The 22,992-nt window shown below is 44.4% G+C and overlaps 1 protein-coding gene across 10 annotated transcripts in view; it reads left to right on the forward strand.

Annotated features, from left to right (window-relative positions):
• Nucleotides 1–1,476: 1,476 nt before the first annotated feature.
• The window catches only part of LOC113245263 (GON-4-like protein), a 63,425-nt gene continuing 41,909 nt past the window's right edge, over nt 1,477–22,992 (forward strand). For 9 of the 10 annotated variants that reach the window (XM_044379202.3, XM_044379199.3, XM_026485186.4 and 6 more), the window contains exons 1-6: nt 1,477–1,531; nt 3,638–4,168; nt 9,147–9,338; nt 21,258–21,451; nt 22,092–22,166; nt 22,348–22,398. In XM_044379202.3, the coding sequence (XP_044235137.2) occupies nt 3,664–4,168; nt 9,147–9,338; nt 21,258–21,451; nt 22,092–22,166; nt 22,348–22,398 (1,017 nt within the window). In that variant the 5' untranslated portion in view covers nt 1,477–1,531; nt 3,638–3,663. The remainder of the gene's footprint in view (nt 1,532–3,637; nt 4,169–9,146; nt 9,339–21,257; nt 21,452–22,091; nt 22,167–22,347; nt 22,399–22,992) is intronic. The other variant, XM_044379201.3, reaches the window with a different exon arrangement.

Consider the following 22,992-nt stretch of genomic DNA (forward strand, 5'->3'; position numbering starts at 1 on the left):
GACCCCTGCGGTCGCCGAGTTTTCTTGAGCATGAGACCCCGCCCACTGGCGGGCTGTGGGTGCGTAGGGCGAACCCCGCGGCCCAAGAGGTGTAGGTACTTTCTCAAAAGAGGTCCCATAGATCCTGTGATTCCGGTTCCCCGGGCTAAATACAGCCGCAGAATGTTCTGGGTGACAGGGAGCCCAGGATTTTGGAAAAGGAAAATTTTATACTGCCTGCATTTCAGTATCATTTGTCATTATTGTTACGCGTTATGGAAACTAATTAAACTTCAGAAGCTCTGATTAAAGACTAAACCAGGTGATGGTCGCAAACTCTGAAAATTTACCAGGAATTATTATAATAAGTAAAATGCTACAATCCGTCTACGGATGGATTTTGTGGTGTGTAAATTAAAGCTGTTTTTTAAAAAAGTGTGTCAAAGTTAACCTGTGTTGGATATTTCTCTTCCAAAATTTTCAATACACACACAAACACAATGGGAGAGAAGGGCAGAGCGAGGGAGCAAACCAACAGATCTGTGTATTCTGCAGGGTGAAGAACAAGATGCAGATGAAACTCCAAGCTTCTAGAGATTTCCTTGGCATTTGGGAGAGGCAGGGTGATTCAGGTTGTAGAATCCTGGCAGTAATCTCCATGATTACCGCAATTTCATTCTTCTTTTTTGACTGTGGATGCTTTCATCCTGTTTACAGACAGGATCAGGTCAAATTATTTAAATGCATAAATATTTGTTGGTGGTTCACCTGTAAACTGAGACAGCTGAATGTATGTTTTCAGCTTCGACATTCTGTCCTTCTAGAAAAGTGCAAAGAACATGGTTCTAGAAAACCCATGTATTGAATGAACATCTACTCTGCCCCAGGCACCCTCCCGAGAGCACTGGATCTGCGTGCATTAGAAGCCAGAGTTAGGATACCTGATTTCCCTTGATAGCCGTGTATGTTTGTGAAATCATCTTCCCAGCTGAGCCCAAATTCGTTCTGTGTAAATTGGAAGGTACAATATCCATTGTCTCACAGGGTTTATTGTGAAGAGCAGCTCACTTATGATAACGTAAATGAAAGCATTTGGTGGAATGAAGAGTGTTATACACATAGGAATAATCACTATGGGTTGAGTCCAAGACTGCCTTCGTTTTATTCGGGAAACCGCACTATTTGTACAAGTCAGGGAGTCCTCTTTCTGCAATTTTATGAATTCGCCATTTCCTCGGTCCCGTATACCAAGTATCTCGCGGCGGGAAGGAACAGTTGTCAAACTACACCTCTGAATCGCAGCCCCCAGCTTTGTTTTGAGTAGGACAGCTCCACGGACAGAGAAAGCCAGGGATCCCCTTTCAATTCCCGGGCGAACCGCGAGCGCACCAGCTTCAGTCCGCCCCAACCTAGCATGGCGCCTGGAGGCCGGCGCATGCTCCTTGGCGGCCTGGCGCCGCGCTCCGCGGCTCGGGGACGCGCACGTCCATCGCTGCCGTTGGTCGACTTCCGGCGGTAGCGGAGCTAGGTTTCCGCGGGATCCGGCCGGCTGGTGAGGGCGGCGGGGCGCGTGCGGTGGGGAGGGAAGAGGGGTCGGGTCAGCGCGGGGTGCGTGACGGTGCCGGGCTGGGCGTGGGGACCTGGGCCGCCACTCGGCGCCGAGGTGGGGAGCGCAGCGAGGACCCCCTTTTGGAATCTGTGCCCGGGAGGGGCCCGCGCTGGCGCTGCCCGGGGTCGCATTCATTCCCGCCCCCCCCCTCACCCCCGCCTGTGACTCCAGTTCCTGGAGCCGGGGCCGTATGAGAGCTGCTGCGTTTGAAGTGCCTGGAGCCCATCTCTGCACCCTGCTGCCTTTGAATAGTAGCTGGCTGCCTCCCGTCCTTCTTTTTCTTTTCTCAACCTGTCTTTCATCTCTGAAATGCAGGACCCGTGCAAGCTGCTCCCACCCCACCTCTAACCTACTCCCCACCCTCCCTCACCGGGATCAGCAGAACCTTCACTTGTTTATTGAGCCCTAGTAAGCAAGATTAGGACATGGGCTGAATTGGGGCCAGGGGTGGGATTCTCTCCTGCTGCCTGGAGAAACTGAATTAGGGACGTTTATTTTATTTTTAAAAATTATCCGTCTGTCTATTTATTTAAGTAACTTCAATCCCCAACGTGGGGCTGGAACTCACGGCCCTGAGAGCAAGAGTCCTACCTGCGCTCTTCTGACCGAGTTGGCCAGGCGCCCCTGAATTGGAGAGTTTTAAAATAACCTCATAGTTCAGACTCTGAGAGAGAACTTTCTTAGTCCTCTAGTCCAAGCTTTCGTGTAGTGCCCTGATAGATGGGCATTGTCCCGTTGTCAGTGAGGAAGAACTCAGTGTTGTACAAGGCAACTTATTTTATTCCCGAGGCTATTATATTGAGAGTAAAGTTTTTCTGGGTAGAAAGATGCAATCAGTTTCCATACAAATGCTTAACTCATGGTCTAAATGCTGCATCGAATAAGCACCAAATGGGAAGTTCATGCCCTCTTTCGTTTGTTTCTTCAGGGAACGTTCATGAGTACACCATAGGCAGACCCTGCCAAGTACTAGGAGTGCTAGTTGGAAGAGTCCTTTTCCTCAGAAAGCACAGAGTTTTGGGGGAAGGAGATGGGAAGGAGACAGACAAGAGAATGACAAAAGTGATAAATACTGTAAAAGAGGTTTGCAAACAGGTACTATAAGAACATAAAAGATACCCTCCAGCTTAAGTTAGTGTTGCCCTTAAAATTGTGAATAACTGGAATTGAAGCCAAGAGTCAAGAAGTGACATAGCATAGAGAATGGAACTCTCTTGTTTTCAACACAAAATTTCTGTTAATATAGCTTAACCTTTTTAAACAACCACACTTTGCTTTTGGATTGTTTCTGTTAATGGAACTACCTGTTTATGAAAACAGCAATAGCAAACATATTTGATGTAATAAATTGCTGTCTGATGACATAGATGCTATTTTTATTTTATTTTTAAAAACTTTTTAAAAGATTTTATTTATTTGAGAGAAGGAGCAAGTGCAAGAGAACACAAGGAGGGGGGAAGGGCAGAGGGAGAAGCAGGCTGTCCCCTGAGCAGGGAGCCCGACGTGGGGCTCGATCCCAACCCTGGGATCATGACCTGAGCCAAAGGCAGATGCTTAACCGACTGAGCCACCCAGGCTCCCCTATTTTGTTTTATAGCTGAAGAAACTGAGGTTCAGTTTAAGTAACTTATGCAGGGTCACGGAGCTGGAGAGAAGCTGATTGGGAAACAAATGGAGTTTGACTGCACAGTTTGCTCTCGGCATCATGCTTTTCTACCTTCCTGATGGTAATGATAACTAACATTTACTAATCACTTACTGTTTAACACAACTCTGTGGGGTAAGCACAGTCACTATCCTTTACAGTGGAGGAAACTCAAGATCAGAGAGGTTAAATCAGCCAAGATAGCATGCTGAGCAGTAGTGGGATTAGGGTTTGAGCACCACGCTCTAACCACAGTCTCTCACCTCCCACCTGCTGGGACGTTGTGTATGTGGTATAAAGTACTGTGTCCATGACTGAACATGAATGAGTGGAAAGATACTTGAAGAAATGCTATTATCACTAATTAACATGAGGGTGATGAGAACTTGCTTTTCTCCTTTCAGGATGGAACAGGAGTGGGACTTGTACAATGTTGCCCTGTAAGAAGAGAAGGACTACGGTGGCAGAGTCCCCCCAGCACCAAGGCAACCAGGAGGAAGAGGACCTAGACCTGGAGTCAGCTGTTAAGTCGTCGTCTGGCCAGGTGAAAGACTTGGGGTCAGTGTCACTCTCTGGGGGTCCGAGTCATGGCAGAGCAGCTGGCCTCCAAGTAGAGTCTGTGCAGGATGCCGGAAATCAGCTTGGTGTGGAGGATCCATCTTTGAGCTCTAGAGTGCTCACCCAGGACACAAACACACCAGTTCTAGAAGCTGTTGATGCGGCCATCTCTCAGGGAATCACCCTACCTTCCTTGGAGTCTTCCCAGCCCCTTAATGTACACATTGGTAAAGGAAAAGCCCAGGCCACTGGCTCAAGGAGAGGGAAGAAGATTACACTGAGGCCTGGGCTTGTTCCCCAAGAAGACAGAGGTGACCATCCTATTACAAAGGAGCCTTTTTCAGGAGAGCCTAGTGAAGAAGTCAAGGAAGAAGGAGGTAAGATGTGAATGGTCGTTCGGTCACGTTTGCCATGACGCACCTGTTTGCCACTGTGCTCTCTGCAGTTCCTTTACGAAGCGGTGTTTCTGACGGGGGATACTGGTTCACTATGGATTCGGAACTGCACTGCTTGTAAGGGTCGACAATCAGCTTTGTGAATGGGCCGAGACTTCCTTTTTTCTCCCATTCCCAAGATCCTCTTCTGTATCCTTCTCTTTCTCTTACCCGCTCATGTCTGGAGGGGTGAACTGTGTATGGCCTTTTGTGATTTGGTGGGTATCCACGAAGTGGGGCTTGTGGAGGAGGGGCAGCAGTGTAAGGGGACAGACTACTGCCTGGGACGTTGGGTGGGCCTTGACAGAGATGACATAAGGATGGTTGTAGGACTTGAAGGATGAGTTGTAGTTTGACAGTTGGTGGCATGGGGTATCGTAGGCCAAGAACAGTAGGCACCAAGGCAGAGGCCGAAGGTGATGGTGACGTGGTTGATTGGAAGAAGTGAGAGATGACTTCAGAGCGGTTGATTATGTTTAGATTGTGAGGGCTTTGTTTTTCATGCTCAAGTGTTTGAACTTTTCCTGTAGGTGATAGTCAGTTAATAAATAAAAGAAGCAGAAGGCACAGTTCTCACCTCGGGAAGCTTGTGGTCTAGTTGGGAAGATGAGACATAAACACGTAATCCATTTGGAGCAGCTGGAGGTGGTGTGTAAGTGCTAGCATGTGTGGTACAGGGAATTAGGATTTTTGTAATTGGGACTTGAGGGACTGGTAGGGTTCCGTAGACTGGGGAAGAGTGGATGTGGAGCACACATTGGGCAAGCCTGCAGAGGTGCTGCTGGTGTGGGCGTGCAGTAGGGCCTCCCGTGGAGAGTGCTGGTGCAGAGCACACAGAGCCTTGCCCCTCTCCCCCTGAGCCCTTACAAAGGCGTGCCCTGGGATGTTGGCAGTGAGGAGGGAAGAAATGGTGCGTCTTAGAGACATTACGAAGGGAGAGTTAGTCTTGCTTGGAGATTGATACCATTGAAAATATCTGTCCTGGGGATGGTGGTGCAGGCGTTGGACGGGTTGGAAGGGAGTTGGGCTTTAGGCATGCAGAGTGTGAGGTGTGCTGTGGGGGCCATCAAGATAAACTAGAACTCTGAGATTGAAGCTGGGTAATAGGTAGGAGTAGAAATGGTCAAAACTGTTCGTTGTGCTGCTTCTTCATGGAAAGGAGTGTGGAGGAAGTGGACCACCTCAGGCTGAGGAAGATGACAGAGAAGGGAAAACTGGAGAGGTGATCGGAGAAGTCAGGAGGAGAGCTCTCAGAACTGTGCACATCATTTACAAGTGACAAAGGAGAGCGAAGGATGACGGGGCCTGACAGAGGCTGCGCTTGCAGGCTGGGGGTGGTTGAGAAGGGGCGTCGGAGAGTTGCTGGGACGAGGAGATCAGCTGATGGAAATCAGGAGGGAGGATGATAGCAGCACTGGCTGTTTTGCAGCAGGAGAATGGAGACGGCCAGGGAGGCAGCAGGGTCCCCGAGATGTCTTCTTCAAGCTCGGCTGTGTCTGTGACATGAGGGTGGGGGATGTGGAGAGGATACAGAATTCCAGTGCTAGTAGGGAAGGAATGGGCATTCACTAGGGGTTCAAAGTCATGCAGCTGTGGAGGAGTGGAATCTAGAGATATTTCAGTGGTTAGTTTACAGATGTCCAAGTGTAGATGAATAAAATAAACATTTGTTTAGGATTATCTGTAATTCCACTCCCCTTTTTAAAGCTGGATAATTGAAAGTGGATTCTACCACCTTGCACTTTAATGAGCTGTAATACCAAGAAAGGAAGGACCTCTTGAGTGTCTATCCAGAACCCTTTGCCCCCCCAGTCACTTTTTTTTTTTTTTTTTTTTTGTGGAATAGAAGTGTAACATGCAAAACAGAAAGGAAGAAAGAAGATTGAAAATTCATATATATGTATTTTGAATAATGAAAAGTTTAACGAAGAAAATAATCACCCACAATCTTACTACGCATAGTAATTACCATTAAAATTTAGTGTAGGGGCGCCTGGCTGGCTAAGTCATTGGAGCACGTGACTCTTGATCTCCAGGTTGTAAGTTTTGAGTCCCTTGTTGGGTGTAGAGATTACTTAAAAGGAAAATCTTTAAAAAAAAAAAAAAAGATTATATATTTGTTTTGTTGTTTTGCTTTCTTTTAAGTAACATGTGTATTACAATTATGTAGAAAAAAACAAAACCAAAAAAATCTGGGTTATTTTGAAGTGTAGTAGTTCCCCCTTATCCGTGGTTTCAGTTATCTGCAGTCAACCATGGTCTGGAAGCAGATGATCCTCCTGACTTCACCTCGTCATAAGGTCAGTAGTAGCCTAATGCTGTGTCACCACGCCTACAGCACTCCCCTCGCTTCATCTCCTCACGTAGGCATCACATCATCTCACATCATGACAAGAAGAAGGGTGAGTGCAGGATAGTAAGATATTTTGAGAGAGAGAGATCACAGTTGTATAACTTTTATTACAGTACATTGTTATAATTGTTCTATTATTAGTTATTGTTAATCTCACTGCAGAATTTATAAATTAAACTGTCAGGTATGTACAGGAAAAAACACTATGGGAAGTTTCAGGCATCACTGGGGCTTTTGGAACCTGTGTCCCAGGAGATAAGCAGGGGGCTACTGTATCGGCATTTTGTTACAATGGGTACACTGTGAAATCATGTTTCTAGGCTGCAGGTGCTAGTGATTAAACCTTCCTTGTGTTGGTGTATATTCTAACAGAATTTTTTTTTTTTTTAAAGATTTTATTTATTTATTCGACAGAGATAGAGATAGCCAGCAAGAGAGGGAACACAAGCAGGGGGAGTGGGAGAGGAAGAAGCAGGCTCATAGCGGAGGAGCCTGATGTGGGGCTCGATCCCATAACGCCGGGATCACGCCCTGAGCCGAAGGCAGGCGCTTAACCGCTGTGCCACCCAGACGCCCCTCTAACAGAATTTTAACCCCCTACTGCTCCCTCTATTTCCCCCCAGAATTTTCATTGTTCTTTTAAAATCGATTTACATACCCTAATTTCTACTTACACTTTTTTTTTTGCCTTCTTAAATGATTAATTTAGGCAGATTTCAGCTTATAATTAGTTGACTTGCACAGTTCAGCTAATTATTTTCATGTTACCAATTCACAGTTCTAGGCCGGCAGTAAATAAGTTACAGCCGTGTTCCGTGTAAGGCTTCCCCTGCTCTGTCTTACCCTCAGCTTCCCTTTCTAGGGCGCTCTGATCATCTGGCACACAGAGAGAAGAAAGGAAGAGTGGGGTTCCTGTGGGGTCTCTGAGACAGGAGTTAAATTGAGAAGCAATGTGATGTGGTCATAGAAAAAACATTTTTGGGGCACCTGGCTGGCTCAGTTGGAAGAGCGTGTGACTCTTGATTTCAGGGTCATGAGTTTGAGCCCCGTGTTGGATGTAGAGAGTACTTAAATCAATAAAACTTAGAAAAGAAAAGGAATCTGTGGCTGGTAAACTGTAGGAACAGTGTTAGAGTTCCAGACATGTTTTAGGTCGTAGAAGTATCAATGGAAACTACATACCAAAGTGAACTTCTGGCATGTTTGTTTAAAAAGTCTTTTATGTTCAGTTTTGAAAATGTCGACATCATTAATTGTACAACTTGTTCATGATTGTTGATGAAAGGAGATCACTGTGCTGTTTATTGAAGTTCTCTGTTCTAAGAAATTTGGCTGAGAACAACTTTGGATTTGTTGGATTTGGGATCTGACTCCTTGTCCAATCCCTGTGAAAGGCAAAGCCGTGGGACGTTTTGACGTGGTGGAGTAGCCATGGGCTCCGGAAGTGAAGCACTGAAGATTGAGAGTACATGCAAGTCAGGATTGATTCATGGCTTCTTTAAGAGGAAAGCTTTTTTCTTTGTTGGGGGAGAAGATGGTCCAATTTAAAACCATGTTTACGCCGGCTGAAAGTCCCCGTGTCGATGAGACAGCAGGTCACAGCATGAGGGCTGCTCTGCGTAGAGCTCAGTGATAAGTAACTTGATCTGTTAATGTGTCATGTGTCTGTAATACACAGATGTGAAGACAATTCATAGATGCCCACAGTGCACCGTGAAAAGTTGGGCACCCTTTTCTTCCCTCCGCTCTTTCCCCTGTGTTCTTGTCTCAGGAGCAAGCGGTCACTGTCGAGCATGCCTGTGTGTGTCTCCTGTAGCTGTTCTGCCTGTGTTCTCCTCCCCATGACAGCTTGTTCTCACGCTGACTTTCGCTACAGCACGAATGTTTCCTTGCTTTTTAAATGCCCCATCTTCCCCAGAAGAAAGGTAGCACTCATTAAGAGTTGAGGTGAAGACGGGAAAGTTGTCTAATGAACTGTAGAACCATATATTGGTAATTTTATGGTGATGTTTACTCTAATGCTCTGTATAATTTACAGAGTCCGAAAGTTTAGGACATTTATAATGGATATTACTTAGTGGGATTAAATGTGGTATTAATGGTTGGCCATGGAAAATGTCCCTTTGTCATCAGGAGTATAACAGCCCCCCACCCCACAATTATCGTTCTGATTCCTCCATAGGAAAAAAATGCACATCTCAAAGCATATTAGAAGTAGAAGGACCTTGGGGCGCCTGGCTGGCTCGATCAGTGGAGTGCGTGACTCCTAATCTCAGGGTCGTGAGTTCAAACCCCATACTGGGCGTGGAGCCTACTTAAAATTAAAAGGGAAAAAAAGTAGTAGATCGTAGGCATTATGTGGTTCAACACCCTGACATTATAGATGAGTACATTGGATCTGAGCTTTGATGTCTTCGGACCCTGTAAGAGAGGAGAATGCCTATATGGTGTATGCATCATTAATGAAGCTACCCAGCTACAAAGGACTTTATAACAAAATGCTGATTTCTGCAACCTAGTATGATTGATAATGGGCAGAGTGTGGAGCAATACTTGTGATTCTTCCAGGAAAACCTCAGTTGCATCCTGGAGGGGCGATGCCTTCGCTGCCATTAGGCAGCCACTCTGCAAAACCAGGAGCCCAGCCTGGGAAGTCCCCTCAGCCAGATGTCTGTGCCTGTCCTCAGGAAAAGCCACTCGGGACTCTGGCTCCGCAAGCTGAGGATGAGACAGAGGACGGTGGACTCTTCATTCCGATGGGTAGGCTTTCTCCTTCTTTTCTACTTTTGTAATTTAAAAAAATCCTCTTTATTGAAGCATGATATGAAGTATAATATGCAGAAAACTGCATGTATTCTAATATATTCTAGTTCTCTGAATTTTTGGAGACTGAATACACCCATGCAGCCAGCAACCAGATCAAGAAACAGTATTACCTGTCAGTTATTACTGGCACCTCACCGGTGGGGGACTGTTACTCTGACTTCTGGCAGCCCAGTTGGGTTCACCTGTTTTGTACTTCATATGAGTGGAACTCCAATGTTTCATGACTGCGTTTTTCCACTCATCTTGTTATGTTTATGCAATTGGCCCACACTGTTGGCATGTACTTGTAGATTGTTCGTTTTCTTTGCTGTCTAGTATTCTGTTGAGTTTTCTACATTTTCTGTATCCATTCAACCCTTTGTTTTAAATAAAGATTTTATTTATTAGAGAGCTTGAAAGAGAGAGAGAGAGAGAGAGATCAGAAGCGGGGGAGGGGGTAGAGGGAGAAGCAGACTCCCTGCTGAGCAGGGAGCCCGACGTGGGACTCGATCCTGGGACCCTGCGATCATGACCTGAGCCAAAGGCAGATGCTTCACTGACTGAGCCACCCAGGTGCCCCTGTGATTTCCTTTTTCTTATTGCAAATACTAGTGGTGATCATACACATTTCATCTGAACTTGGGGGAAGGCACTCCGTATTCCTCTTGTTTTTGGGGGGTTTTGTTTTGTTTTTAGAAGTGGGGAGGGAGAGGGGTGGTGGGGAGAGAGAGAGACTCTCAAGCTGACTCCCTGTTGAGTGTGGAGCCCGACATGGGCCTCAATCTCATGACCCTGAGATCACAACCTGAGCTGAAATCAAGTGTCAGATGCTTAACTGAGCCAGCCAGGTACCCCCATATTCCTCGTTTATGCATGAGAGAGTTGTAGGCTTTTTGTAGATACTTTTTTTTTTTTTAAAGACTTTTGATTATTTATTTGACAGAGAGCACGAGCAGGGAGGAGAGGGAGGAGCAGACTCTGTGCTGAGCAAGGAGTCCGACGCGGGTTCTGTCCCAGGACTCTGGGATCATGACCTGAGCCGAAGGCAGTGCTTAACTTACTGAGCCGCCCAGGAGCCCTATATTTTTATAGATATGTTGTGTCAGATTAAGGAAGTTCTTCCTCTAATTTTTGGAGAGTTTTATCATGTATTAAATTGTGCCAGTGCTTTTCTATCTCTATTTAGATGATCATACGGTTTTTCTTCTTTATTCTGTTAGTAATGTGGAAATTTATGTTGGTTTGTACTGTCAGATTTATTGGGATATAATTTGCCTTCAATAAAAACTATCCAGTGAGTTTCGAAACACATATTTAGTTCTCTAACTGCCACCACCATCAGCATATGGGACATTTCTCTCACCCTAAAAGCTCATTCCCTGTTGCAGGCCTTCATTCTCAGCCCAGTCTCATCCGCCCCCTCACTCTGTCCTTGCAGTCTGTGTGTGTTTTCTACAGTGTCCTGCTCATGTTTGCATACAGTTAGGAGCCTGTTGCATCTGCTGTCCTCTCCTGGTGCAATGCTTTGGAGACTTATTCGTGTTTGTTCTTTTCATTGCTGAGTAGTATTCCATCCCATAGATGTACAGGTCACTTGCTCACCAGTTGATGGACATTCGGGTTGTTTCCAGCTTTGGCCTGAAGCTGCTGTAAGCATTCACATATAGGTCTTTGACAGACGTAAGATCTCATTCTTGGGTAAATCGCCAGGAGGGGCATTTCCAGGGCTTATGGTATATGTATGTTTAACTTTATGAGAAACAGCTTACCCGTTTTCCCCGAGTGGCTTTCCCATCTTACACTCCCACCATGGTGTGTGAGATTCGCAACTGGTCCATGTCCTCGCCAGCCGCTGTTAGATGCCTACATTTTATCCATTTTAGTAAGTGAATTTCCTTGTGATTTTAACTTGCATTTCCCTAAGGAAAATAATGTTGAGCATATTTTCATGTGTTTATTGGCCAATTGTAGATCATTTTTGGTCAAATGTTTGATCATTATTCTGTTATAAGCCCTTACTCCTTTTGTAATTAGTACATGTCTTGCAAGAGATACTTTATATTTTTAAAAATATTTTACTTATTTATTTTAGAGAGGGGGTGGAGGGGCAGAGGGAGAGAGAATCCCAAGCAGACTCTCCACTGAGAACGGAGCCAGACTCGGAGCTCGATCCCATGATGCTGAGATCGTGACCCGAGCTGAAATCAAGAGTCAGATAGATGCTTAACTGACTCGGCCACCCAGGCACTGCTTGCAGAAGATCCTTTAAAACTGTGCATGTGTCCTGTTTCTCTTCAAACGTTTGCCCACTATTTTAGCATCCATTGGTGGGTTGCCTGCAAGAATTATTGGTGTTGTTCTAATAGCATTTTTTATTTCTCTCATTCCTTCTATATCTATTAATTGGGATTTTCTATAAAGAAGAGCTGTCCCTTCTTCCTCATGTATTTATTTGGTTTTTATGTGAGTATGGACTCGTGGATATTTATTTTATTACTTGAGTGACAGTGCGACGCTGTCATTATTCTGAGATTGTTTAGTGTTAGCTGTGGGGAGATGCTTCAGGTTTTACTTTCATGGAATATGGTTTTGGAATCATATCAAGGAGCGCGGCCTAATCCTGGGGTGCCCGGCTGGCTCAGCTGGAGGAGCGTGTGACTCTTGATCTTGGGGTTGGGAGTTCAAGCCCTATGTTGGGTGTAGAGCTTACATTAAAACAAAAAAAAAGATTAAAAAAAAGAACTCTGCCCAATCCAAGTTCACAGAGTTTCTTTTGTGGAAGTTGTATGGTTTCACATATTCCATTTAGTATATGATCCAATTTGAGTTAACTTCTGTATCATGTGTAAGGCATATTTGAGGTTCTTTTTTGCATATGGATGTTTGTTTATTTCGGCACTATTTTTGGAAACGATTCCTTTCTCCATTACATTACCTTTGCACCTGTGAACAGCTCCTTGGCCATATTAGTGCGGGTCTTTTCTAGACTCCGTTCTGTCCATTGATCTGTGTGTCTGACTTTTCACCAACACTACGTGGGCTTGATCCATGTAACTTCACAGCAAGTGTCAAGATCAGGCAGTCTGAGTCTTTACCTTTGTCCTTTTTAAAATTGTATATATAAATATGTATAGATATATATGTTTAAAGATTTTATTCATTGATTTGAGAGGGAGAGTGAGAGAGAGTGAGCACAAGGTGGGGGAGGAGCAGAGGGAGAGGGAGAAGCAGACTCTCCACTGAGCAGGGAGCCCGATGTGGGGCTCGATTCCAGGACCCTGGGACCATGACCTGAGCTGAATGCAGATGCCCAAGTGACTGAGCCCCCCAGGTGCCCCAATATATGTATTTTTAAGATTTTGTTTATTAGAGAGAGAGAGAGAGAGCGCAGGCACACCGGTGGGGAGGAGGGGCAGAGGGAGAGGCGGACTCCCTGCTGAGTAGAGAGCCTGACATGGTGCCTCAGGTCCCCCCCACCCTTTTTTTTAAGCAAGGTTATTGGGTTATTTATAGTTCCTTTTCATTTCCGTGTACATTTGAGAATTTGTTATTTTCTTCAAAAAAATACCTGCTGAGGAACACATGGGTGGCTCAGTCAGTTAAATGTCTGCCTTGGGCTCAGGTCATGATCCCAGGATCTGGGATCAGCAGAGAGCCTGCTTCTCACTCTTCGTCTGCCTGTTAACTCCCCCTGCTTGTGGGCGCGCTCTCTCTCTCTGTGTCAAATAAATAAATAAAATCTTAAAAAAAAAAAACACCTGCTGAAATACTGATTGGTAGTGAATCTGTGGATCAGTTTGGGAAAGTTGCCGTCTTAACAATACTGAGTCTCCTAATTGACGAGCAAGATCTATTTAGATCTGTTAAAATTCTCTCAGCAACATTTTGTAGTTCTTTACGTATACATTTTTCACCTATTTGTTTAGATTTGTGAAACACCTAAATATTTCTTCTTTTATGCTAATGAGAGTTTTTCTTTTCAACGTCCAGTTGTTCATTGCCAGTCTATACACTGGGGTGTATCGGTCTATCTTGTGGCCTTGCTGTAAGTCCATTATTAGTTGTATATACTTGGTAGATCTTTAGCGATTCCTTACAGAGATAATTATGTGATCTGCAAACAAGTCTTTTTGCCTTCCTTTCCAGTTTGTACGTCTTTCCTTTCTTCCTCTTCCCTCTATGTCTCCCTCTCTCTTCCTCTTCCTCTCCATTTGTCCATCCGGCTTTGCTGTGTGCTGGAGAGGACCTGCAGTACAGCCTTGAGAGGTGATGGGGGCAGGCCTCTTTCCTCTGCTCTTGACCTCGGGGGAGCGTGCTCAGTCTTCCACCATGGAGCTGGAGGTTGTTCATCGGATTGAGAGAGTTCTCGACTATTCCTGGTTGCTGAGAGTTTTTGTGGTGAATTGATGTTAGGTTTGGTGAAAAGCTTTTCCTGCATCTATTGAGATTATCTTTTGTTTCTGCTTTTGGTCTGTTGATGTGAATTATATTGATTGGTTTTAAAATTTCAAAGCAGTTTTGCATTTCTGGGGTAAACCACACCTTTTGATCATGATATATTACCCTTATATATTGCTGGATTTGATTTGCTAATATTTTAAGGATTCTTGTACCTGTGGCCGATAGTGTTCTTATACTGTCTTTGCATGGTTTGGTATTAGGGTCATGCTGACCTCATAAAGTGAGTTGGGAAGTGTTCCCTCTTCTTTTTGTTTTTGTGCTTTTCATGGTTTTGTTTTTGGAAGAGTGTGTGTGAATTGGTGGTATTTCTTCCTTAAATGTGTTGTTGAATGAACCGGTGAAGCCATCTGGGCCTGGAGTTTTCTTTGTAGATGTTTTTAATTATGAATTCAGTTTCTTCCGTCTTCTTTCTTTTTCTTTCTCTTCTCTTCTCCTGTCTTCTTTCTTTTCTCAACTTTTCTTTTTCCTTTCCTTTCCCTGCCCTTCCCCCTTTCCTTTCCTTTCCTTTCCTTTCCTTCAGATTTTACTTATTTGAAAGAGTGAGAGACAGGAAGAGAGAGAAGGAGCAGGGGGAGGGGCAGAAGCAGACTCCCCGCTGAGCAGGGAGCCTGAGGTGGGGCCTTACCCCAGGACTCCAGGATCGTGGCTTCACCCCCTGAGCCACCAGGCGCCCCTGAGCTGTTTCTTACAGGCTGCTCCATTATCTTCCTGGTCTTGAGTGACTTTGACAGCTGGTGTCTTGCAAGGTATTTGCTTCATCCAACTTGTGGAAACCTTGGCATAAAGGTTTTCATGATATTCCTTTGATATCTTTTTTTTTCCCCTAAGATTTTATTTATTTATTTTAGAGAGCGAGCGTGCGGGCACACGTGAGTTAGGGGAGGGTCAGAGGGAGAGAGAGAATCTTAAGTGGGCTCCATGCTCAGTGACTCGGGGCTCGATCCCAGGACCCTGAGATCATGAGCCGAAGTCTGACGCTTTACTGACAGAGCCATCCAGGCGCCCCAGACTTATTAAACCATTTAATGATAGTATTTAGTGTATCAGTTTCCCTTTAAGTGCGTACGTTAGCCATGCCCCACAAATTTGGATGTGTTCATTGACGTCAGTTGACAATATTTTCTAATCCCTTTGGGGTATCTTCTTTGGCACACAGATCATCTACAAGTGTGTAGTTTGGAGAATCCCAGCTATCTTTCTGTTACTGACTTCTGATTTAATTTCCTTGTCTTCAGATTGTACTTTGTATAATTTCATTCATTTTCTATTTACTGAGGTATTTTATTTTATGGCCCAGAATATAATCTTTTTTTTTTCCTTTAGGTCTTTATTCATATGTTGAATATAATCTTTATGGTAGTTCTTCCAGTAGTATTTGAAAAGAACATGTATTCGGTTGTTTTGAGGTGCACTGTTCTATAAATGTCAGGTCAAGTTGGTTGATATCTTTGTTCAGTTCTTCCCTTTTTACGGCTTTTGTGTGTGTGGGGGGGTCTACTTGTCATTTACTGTGAAAGAAAGTCTCCAGCTTTAACTGCGGATCTGTCTATATTTCATTTGAGTTCGGTCAGTTTTAGCTCTGCATATTTTATTTTTTAAAGTCTTATTTATTTAAAGAGAATTTTATTTATTTCTTTATTTGAGAGAGAGAACATGCGTGCATGTGGCAGGGGAGGGGCAGAGGGAGAGAGAATCTTAAGCAGACCCACACCCAGCACAGCCTGACGTGGGACCCAATCTCATGACCCCAAGTTCATGACCTGAGCCAGTAGATATCAAGAGTTCACTGCTTAAGCAGCTGAGCCATCCAGTTTTATTTATTTAGGTAATCTCTACACCCAACGTGAGGATCAAATTCACAACCCCAAGATCAAGAGTCGAATGCTCTTCTCACTGGGCCCAAGAGGTGCCCCTTTAAAGACTTTTATTTTTGGTATTCTCTATACCCAATGTGGGGCTCGAACTCACAACCCTGACATCAAGAGTTACATTTTCTACCAATTAAGCCTGTCAGCTCCACTGACTCAGCCAGCCAGGCACCCCAATAATATGCATCTTTAAAAATTACTACAATCTGTGGGGCGTGTCTGACTCTTGGTTTTGACTCAGGTCATGATCGCAGGGTTGGGGATGGAGCCCTGCTTTAGGCTCCCCACTCAGTCCTGAGTCTGCTTGGGATTCTCTCTCTTCCTCTGCCCCCCCCCCCCCCCGCTCATGCACACACACGTGTGCTCTTTCTCCCTAAAATAAATAACAATCTTAAAAAAATAAAATTATTGAATTTGTACTTTTACCGCTTCCAGAACAATACAAGAACTCTATAGCAGTTTCACTCCATATATCTACTCCTGCCTTTTGTGCTATTGATGTTATATTTTACCTCTTTGTAAGTTTTAAATCCCTAAGACGTTATTGTTACTATTTTAGCCAGTCAGTATTCATTTGTATTTATCACATAGTTAACCTTTCTGGTGCTCTTTGATTCATCCTGAAGTTCTTTGCTTTGCCTTTATCTGGGATCAATTTTTTTTTTTTTTCATTTTGAAGATTTTCCTTTAATACTTCTTATGAAATACTGGTCTTATGTCTTATGTTAGTGAATTATCTCAGATTTTGCTTGTCTGGAAACAATATATTTAGTTTTGCTTTTATTTATTATTAATTGTATCTGTCTTTGTATCTCTCTATGTATCTATATATCTATTTATTGTAAGTAAGCTCTACTCCAGCGTGCTGCTTGCACTTGGACCCCAAGATCAAGAGTCACATGCTCTACCAGCTGAACCAGCCAGGTGCCCGTTAATTTTTTTTTTCCCCATGTTAAATTTTTTTTTTTTTAAAGATTTTATTTATTTATACGACAGAGATAGAGACAGCCAGCAAGAGAGGGAACACAAGCAGGGGGAGTGGGAGAGGAAGAAGCAGGCTCACAGCAGAGGAGCCTGATGTGGGGCTCGATCCCATAACGCTGGGATCACGCCCTGAGCCGAAGGCAGACGCCCAACCGCTGTGCCACCCAGGCGCCCCTCCCCATGTTAAATTTTTAATGCCTGTTTAGCACCAGGGATTCCATGTCTCTGATGAAATTCTGTATCTTTTCCTTTATTTTTTTGAATATATTGATGATAATTATTTTTTTTTAAGTTTTTAAAAAGATTTTATTTATTTGAGAGAGAGGGAGAGAGCTGATGATAATTATTTTAAAACCGTTTCTCAAGTATCTGATTTACCTGTAGGTCTCTTTTTATTGTCTTCTACCACCTCCCTTGAGGCATTTTGGTTCTGTTTTAGGGTTTTATAATTTTTTTAAAAAAGATTTTATTTATTTACTTGACAGAGAGCACAAGCAGGGGGGAGAGGTACAGGGAGAAGCAGACTCCCCACTGAGCAGGGATCCTGACGCAGGACTCGATCCCAGGACCCTGAGAATCATGACCTGAGCTGAAGGCAGATGCTTAACTGACTGAGCCAGCCAGGTGCCCCGTGTTTTGTAATTTTTGGTTGTATGTTGGACAATATGGATGGAAAATTCTGGAGGCTTTAGTAATGTTACCTTCCTCCAAAGAGGGTTATTTTATCTTCTGGCAGGCAGATAATTTGGGGGGATCACCTGAATCTGCCAGGGGTTAGTTTTATGCTGTGTTAAGTCTAGTTAGTTTCCACTTTCTACTTACTCCTAGATTGTGGCCTGTATCCCTAGTGGGTGGCTCTTCTGAGGTTCAACACTGCTTAGAAAGCTGTAATGTTTTTGAAGACCTTACCTCCTTTTCACAACCTGAACTATGACGTCTTTGTCCCCAGAGCCGCGAGTGAGAACCCTCTGCCTGGTGGCCACTGTCCTGCTGTGGTCCATCCTGTGCGTGCACAGCTGAGGGGTCTGCTGGGGCCTTTAGAGGAGCTTGAACAGAAACTCTTTGGGCTCATTTTTCCTTGGTTTTCTCCTCTGCAGAGTTTTGCTTTGTTTTGTTTTCATATTTATTTATTTGAGAGAGTGTGTGCATATGCATGTGAGTGGGGGCGGGGGGGGGCAGAGGGAGAGAATCTCAAGCAGACTCCCCCCCAAGCTTGGAGCTAGCTGGCGGGCTTGATCCCACCTCTGGGAGATCATGACCTGAGCTGAATCAAAAGTCAGAGGCGTCCCTCCTCTGCGGAGCTTTATCCTTCAATCGCAGCTGCTTTGGCAGCTCCAAACTCTGGCTTCTTATCCTCGAAAGACCACAGTCTTCAGCTCGGCTCCTCCTTAATGTGCTTCCCTTCTCCAAAAGATTACAACTCCTTAAATCCTTTCCGTGAAGGTTCTTCAGTGCCTTCAGGCTGCTACATATATATTTTTTCCACCTTTGTGTACAGTTGACCCTTGAACAGTGTGGGGGTGGGGCGCTGTGCCCGTCTGCAGTTGAAGAGCCACATAGAACTTCTCACTCCCCTAATAGTCTACTGTTGACCAGAAGCCTTACCAATAATATAAATAATTGATTAACACATAGTTTCTATGTTGTATGTAATAGATATTCTATCCTTACAGTAAAGTAAGCTGGAAAAAAGAAAATGTTACGGAAATCATAAGGAAGAGAAAATACGTTCACAGTACTGTACCGTATTTATTGAAAAAAATCCACATATAAGTGAACTTGCACAGTTCACACCCGTGTTGCCCAAGGGTCAGTCGTAGTTTTGTATAGTTTTACAATTGTTTTTGTGGGAGGGTTTCATCTGTTAAGAAATCGATTGTTGTGTCCAGAACCCGAGATCCTGGGTGTGTGTCGGACAGGGCTGTTGAGCAACTTTGGTGGTTTAGATAGCACAGAACCCACGTTTTTACTCACTTCACTCACTTGATGGTATATCCACAGTGCATCTTCCTTTCAGTTATTGGTTACATCATTAGATCTGCTCTTCAGGGAATCTCTTGTTTTTAGCCTCCTTCCATCTTTCTCATGGAAGAAGAATTAGATTTTCTTCTGTATCTTTTCCAGCCTGATCTTTATAGAGTGGCTTCCTTTTTTTAATGTTTAAATTTCAACTCTTTAGAATTCACAGAGTCAGTGGTATCCCAGTATTTTAGAAGATAAAGGATTAGTTCTAAAACAGTATAACAAATAGTTGAATTATTTGTTCTTTTTTGGATTGTTTGTGTAGTGTGTTGGAAATTTGAATGTGTTAGATTTTCCTTCAGCCATATATTCCCTAATAAAAGCCCAGCAATTAAAATCGGAAATCAGAGGAGAAATAGGTGTGATGTAATTTAGACACTGGGATGTTTAACCCCAATTTGATTGCATATTTATAAGATAGTTGTCCTAAATGGAGTTATGCTAACTCTTATGATTTTTCCATGAAAAATATTTGCATGGAAATTTTATGATAAGCTTTGCTCATGATTCATTTAAATAATTTTTATGTTTCATTTTTTTATAGTATTTATAGTGGGGCTAAGTGTTTTTCAGTGTATATCTTAAAGCATTGCTACTCGAAGTGTGGTCTGAGAACCGGTGCCAGTTTGAGAACTGGTTTGAAACAAAATTATTTATGGAAACTGAGAGTAAAAATTTAAAAATTTTTAACATTTGACATGATGGCTACATTCTTTATTGCATTTTATAAAAATATAAGTCTAGGGTGTCTGGGTGGCTTGGTTATTAAGCGTCTGCCTTCGGCTGAGGTCATGATCTCAGGGTCCTGGGATTGAGCCCCATGTCGGACTCCTGCTCAGTGGGGAGCCTGCTTCTCCCTCTCCCACTCCCCCTGCCTGTGTTCCCTCTTTCACTGTCTCTCTGTCAAATAAATAAATAAAATCTTAAAAAAAAATCATTATCAGAAAAATTTCCATTTCATCAAATGCTCTTTGTAGACATTTTTACTTGTTTCCCCCCATTGCTTAAAAAAACCATTAAAAAAAAGTTGTTTTATTTATTTAAGTAATTTCTACACCTACCGTGGGGCTCGAACCCACAACCTCGAGATCAAGAGTCGTATGCTCTACTGACTGAGCCAGCCAAGCACCCCTAAAAAGACAAGTTTTAATGGCTCTATTAACAGTCCAGTGTATGGATGCACTGGTGTTCACTTTACCATTCCTGTAATATTGGACAGTTAGGAGTTTTCCATCTTTTTGCTAAAATAATTAATGTTGCAACAAGTAATGTGATTATTAGTCTCTGCACATCTAATTATTTCCTTAAGAACAAGAATTACTTGATTGAGAGTTGTACACATTTATCAAATTCTTGGTGTATGTTCACAAGTGTAGAAGTAATTGTTTGAAGTCACTGATAACTTTTCACTGTGTAGATACTGCCAGGGTATGGCTTGAAGGTCACAAAATCTTTTTAAACAGAGAAGGTCGTCTTCATGTTAACCCTTTCTAACCCTTATCTTCAGAGGGTGGCAGGCCCGAAAGCATTGGAAGGATGAGAATCTCATTTTGGTATTACATGATAATCTATGTCAAGACTTAACAGATTCTAATAATCGAGAAGTTTTTTCTTTTGTCTGGTTATATATATGCTGTCTTCTTGTAGAAGAGAGAAAACTTTGTCCCTCCCTCCCCTTTTTGCTACAGTTCAGAGTGAATTTTTTATCCTTTCCTCCTGTTTTTCTCTCTTTTTTTTTTAAGATTTTATTTGTTTATTTGACAGAGAGACAGCCAGCGAGAGAGGGAACACAAGCAGGGGGAGTGAGAGAGGAAGAAGCAGCCTCCCAGTGGAGGAGCCCGATGTGGGGCTCGATCCCAGGACCCTGGGATCATGCCCTGAGCCGAAGGCAGACGCTTAACGACGGAGCCACCCAAGCGCCCCTGTTTTTCTCTTTTCTAGATTGAATAGAATGATAACAAATTACACTATATAATGTTTCACTGGTATAAAGCACTTTGGGATCCATTATTTCACTTAATCTGCATGGCATCCGTGATAGGCAGATATCTGTATTTGCAAAAGAAGGAAATGAGACTCTTGCCGAGGTTGCCCAGAACTGAGACACAAAGCCGGGGTTTCTGGTGTAGCACCTGGGCAGAACGAGGTAGAAATTAGGACTGTGGATGCCAGGGCTAGAGAATGAGGCTTCAGAGCATGGCTCTGTCATTACTAGCTCTTGGGAGAGTTTCTTAATCTCTCTGCCTCAGTTTCTTCATCTGTACAAGGGGAAAAGTAATAGTCCCTGCCTCCTAGGGTTGTTCGGAGGAGGAAATCAGGACGCGTCATTGTGTAGAGGACGGGCTGCCGTGAAGTGAGTGCGCACCGGACACGGGATCCCACGGCGCTGCCCACCGCACCCCCATTGCTGCCACCACGCACCCTGCTTTCCTGTCCACGGCCGGCCGGCAGCCTGTTTTTCTCTTACTGTTGGCTTGTTGGGGTAAGTTCTGGGAGCAGTGGTTTGGAGATTCCCATGATGTGCCTGGTTTATTTGCAGAAGAACAAGGTGGTGAAGAAAGTGAGAAAAGGCGAAGAAAGAGAAAGGGCACCAAGAGGAAGCGGGACGGCCGGGGTCCGGAGGGAGGGGCGTGGGCTTGCGGCCTGAAGCTGGACGATGCGCTGGACCGCACGCTGGAGGACGGCGCCAAGCAGCACAACCTGACCGCCGTCAACGTGCGCAACATCCTGCACGTGAGTACGACGGCGGCTGCGGACGTGGGGCCGGAGCGCTTCCTGGAAAGCAAGTGAAAGTACTCAGGAAACTCTTGATTCTTAGTGTGGGAATTACTCCCTTTGGGAGTCGCACGTGCTACAGCATTTGGCATTTCAGGACGGCTTTCCTGCTGCGCTCAGCACGTTTGAAATCCCAACACATGTTCCAAGAGAGCTGGGCGGGTACACTGTTCCTGTCTTCCTCCACTGCCTTGCCGGTTTATCGTCTTGTTTAGCGCGTTTGAAGATGATGATGTTCGCAGTGGACTTACTCTTCTGGGGGTCGATGGGTCTACAGAGGTGCCAGGGAGCAGTTCATGCTGCACACGTGCTGGTCCTGTTCTTCCCGATGCTCAGCACAGCTGTCCACAGAACCCTCCTTGCTGGTCACTGTTTCTCAGAAGTGTGGAGTTCGTTACCCCCACTCTCATTCCTGCGCCTGGTAGCTGTGGCATCGGAGCAGTCCTGCTCTGTTAGAGTTGGAACGTGGGTGCTTCTGTCCAGAGCTGGCTTTACCCCAATCGGAAGCCATTTCAGTGTCTAGCAGGGTTACAGAGAAGCGGCTGTTACCTAGGTAACACGGCTTTGTTGCATAAAGTGAAATTTCATCTTTCTCCAGGAAGTAATCACAAATGAGCATGTGGTCGCTATGATGAAAGCAGCCATCAGTGAGACGGAAGATATGCCGATGTTTGTGAGTAGTTGCTTGTTACTCCTTAATGCTGCGGAACAGAGCTGCTGTAAATGGGCAAGTGCAGGAGGTCGCTCGGGAGTTTGTACATAGCTTGATGTTGGGGACAGAGTTAGCATCTCAAAACCCAAGAGTCACATGATGATTTTTATTGACTGTTTTCTTCTCATTTTCCTTGCCTCAGGAGCCCAAAATGACACGCTCTAAACTGAAGGAAGTGGTGGAAAAAGGAGTGGTGGGTGTTCTGTTTTGTTTTGTTTTGTTTTCCTTTAGTTTGGTAAATAAGGTCTAATTCCAGGTTATTTGCAGGGAAAAAAAATATAGGAAAGATTTATCATGGTCTGCGTTTGTCTCCTTCAAAGAAATATCTGTAAAAGGTAAGTGGAGACAACATAGTTATTATCACCATTATTTCAGTTGACGGGAGGTACTGCTGTTTCGGAAGGACTTGGTAGACAGCCGTTTAGAATGGTTGGAAGCACCGAGCAAGGGCAGCCTTTCTGTTCGTGTGCTGTGTGGCAAAGGGTTTAGAGAAGTACGCTTCCAGGTGTGTCCCAGGGAGCACTGCATCAGCTCACCCTGGTGTGGGCTAACCTCGTGAGTGCTTACTGAAAATGCATGTTCCGCGGCTCCCCTCAGACCCAGAGCAGGGACCCAGGGGTGGGGCCCGGGAATATGCGTTACTGGAAACAGTGCTTGGTTGTCTTGCACACACTGAGGGATGAGAGCCACTCGAAGGCTTCTGGAGTATTCTGGCAGAGACGCTGGGACCCGTTGATACCCTGCTCGACAAGCGCTTGTCCGGTTTGTTCTCTGCACCTGTGGTAGG

This window comes from Ursus arctos, unplaced genomic scaffold (assembly GCF_023065955.2).
Source record: "Ursus arctos isolate Adak ecotype North America unplaced genomic scaffold, UrsArc2.0 scaffold_2, whole genome shotgun sequence".
NCBI classification, from domain to species: domain Eukaryota; kingdom Metazoa; phylum Chordata; class Mammalia; order Carnivora; family Ursidae; genus Ursus; species Ursus arctos.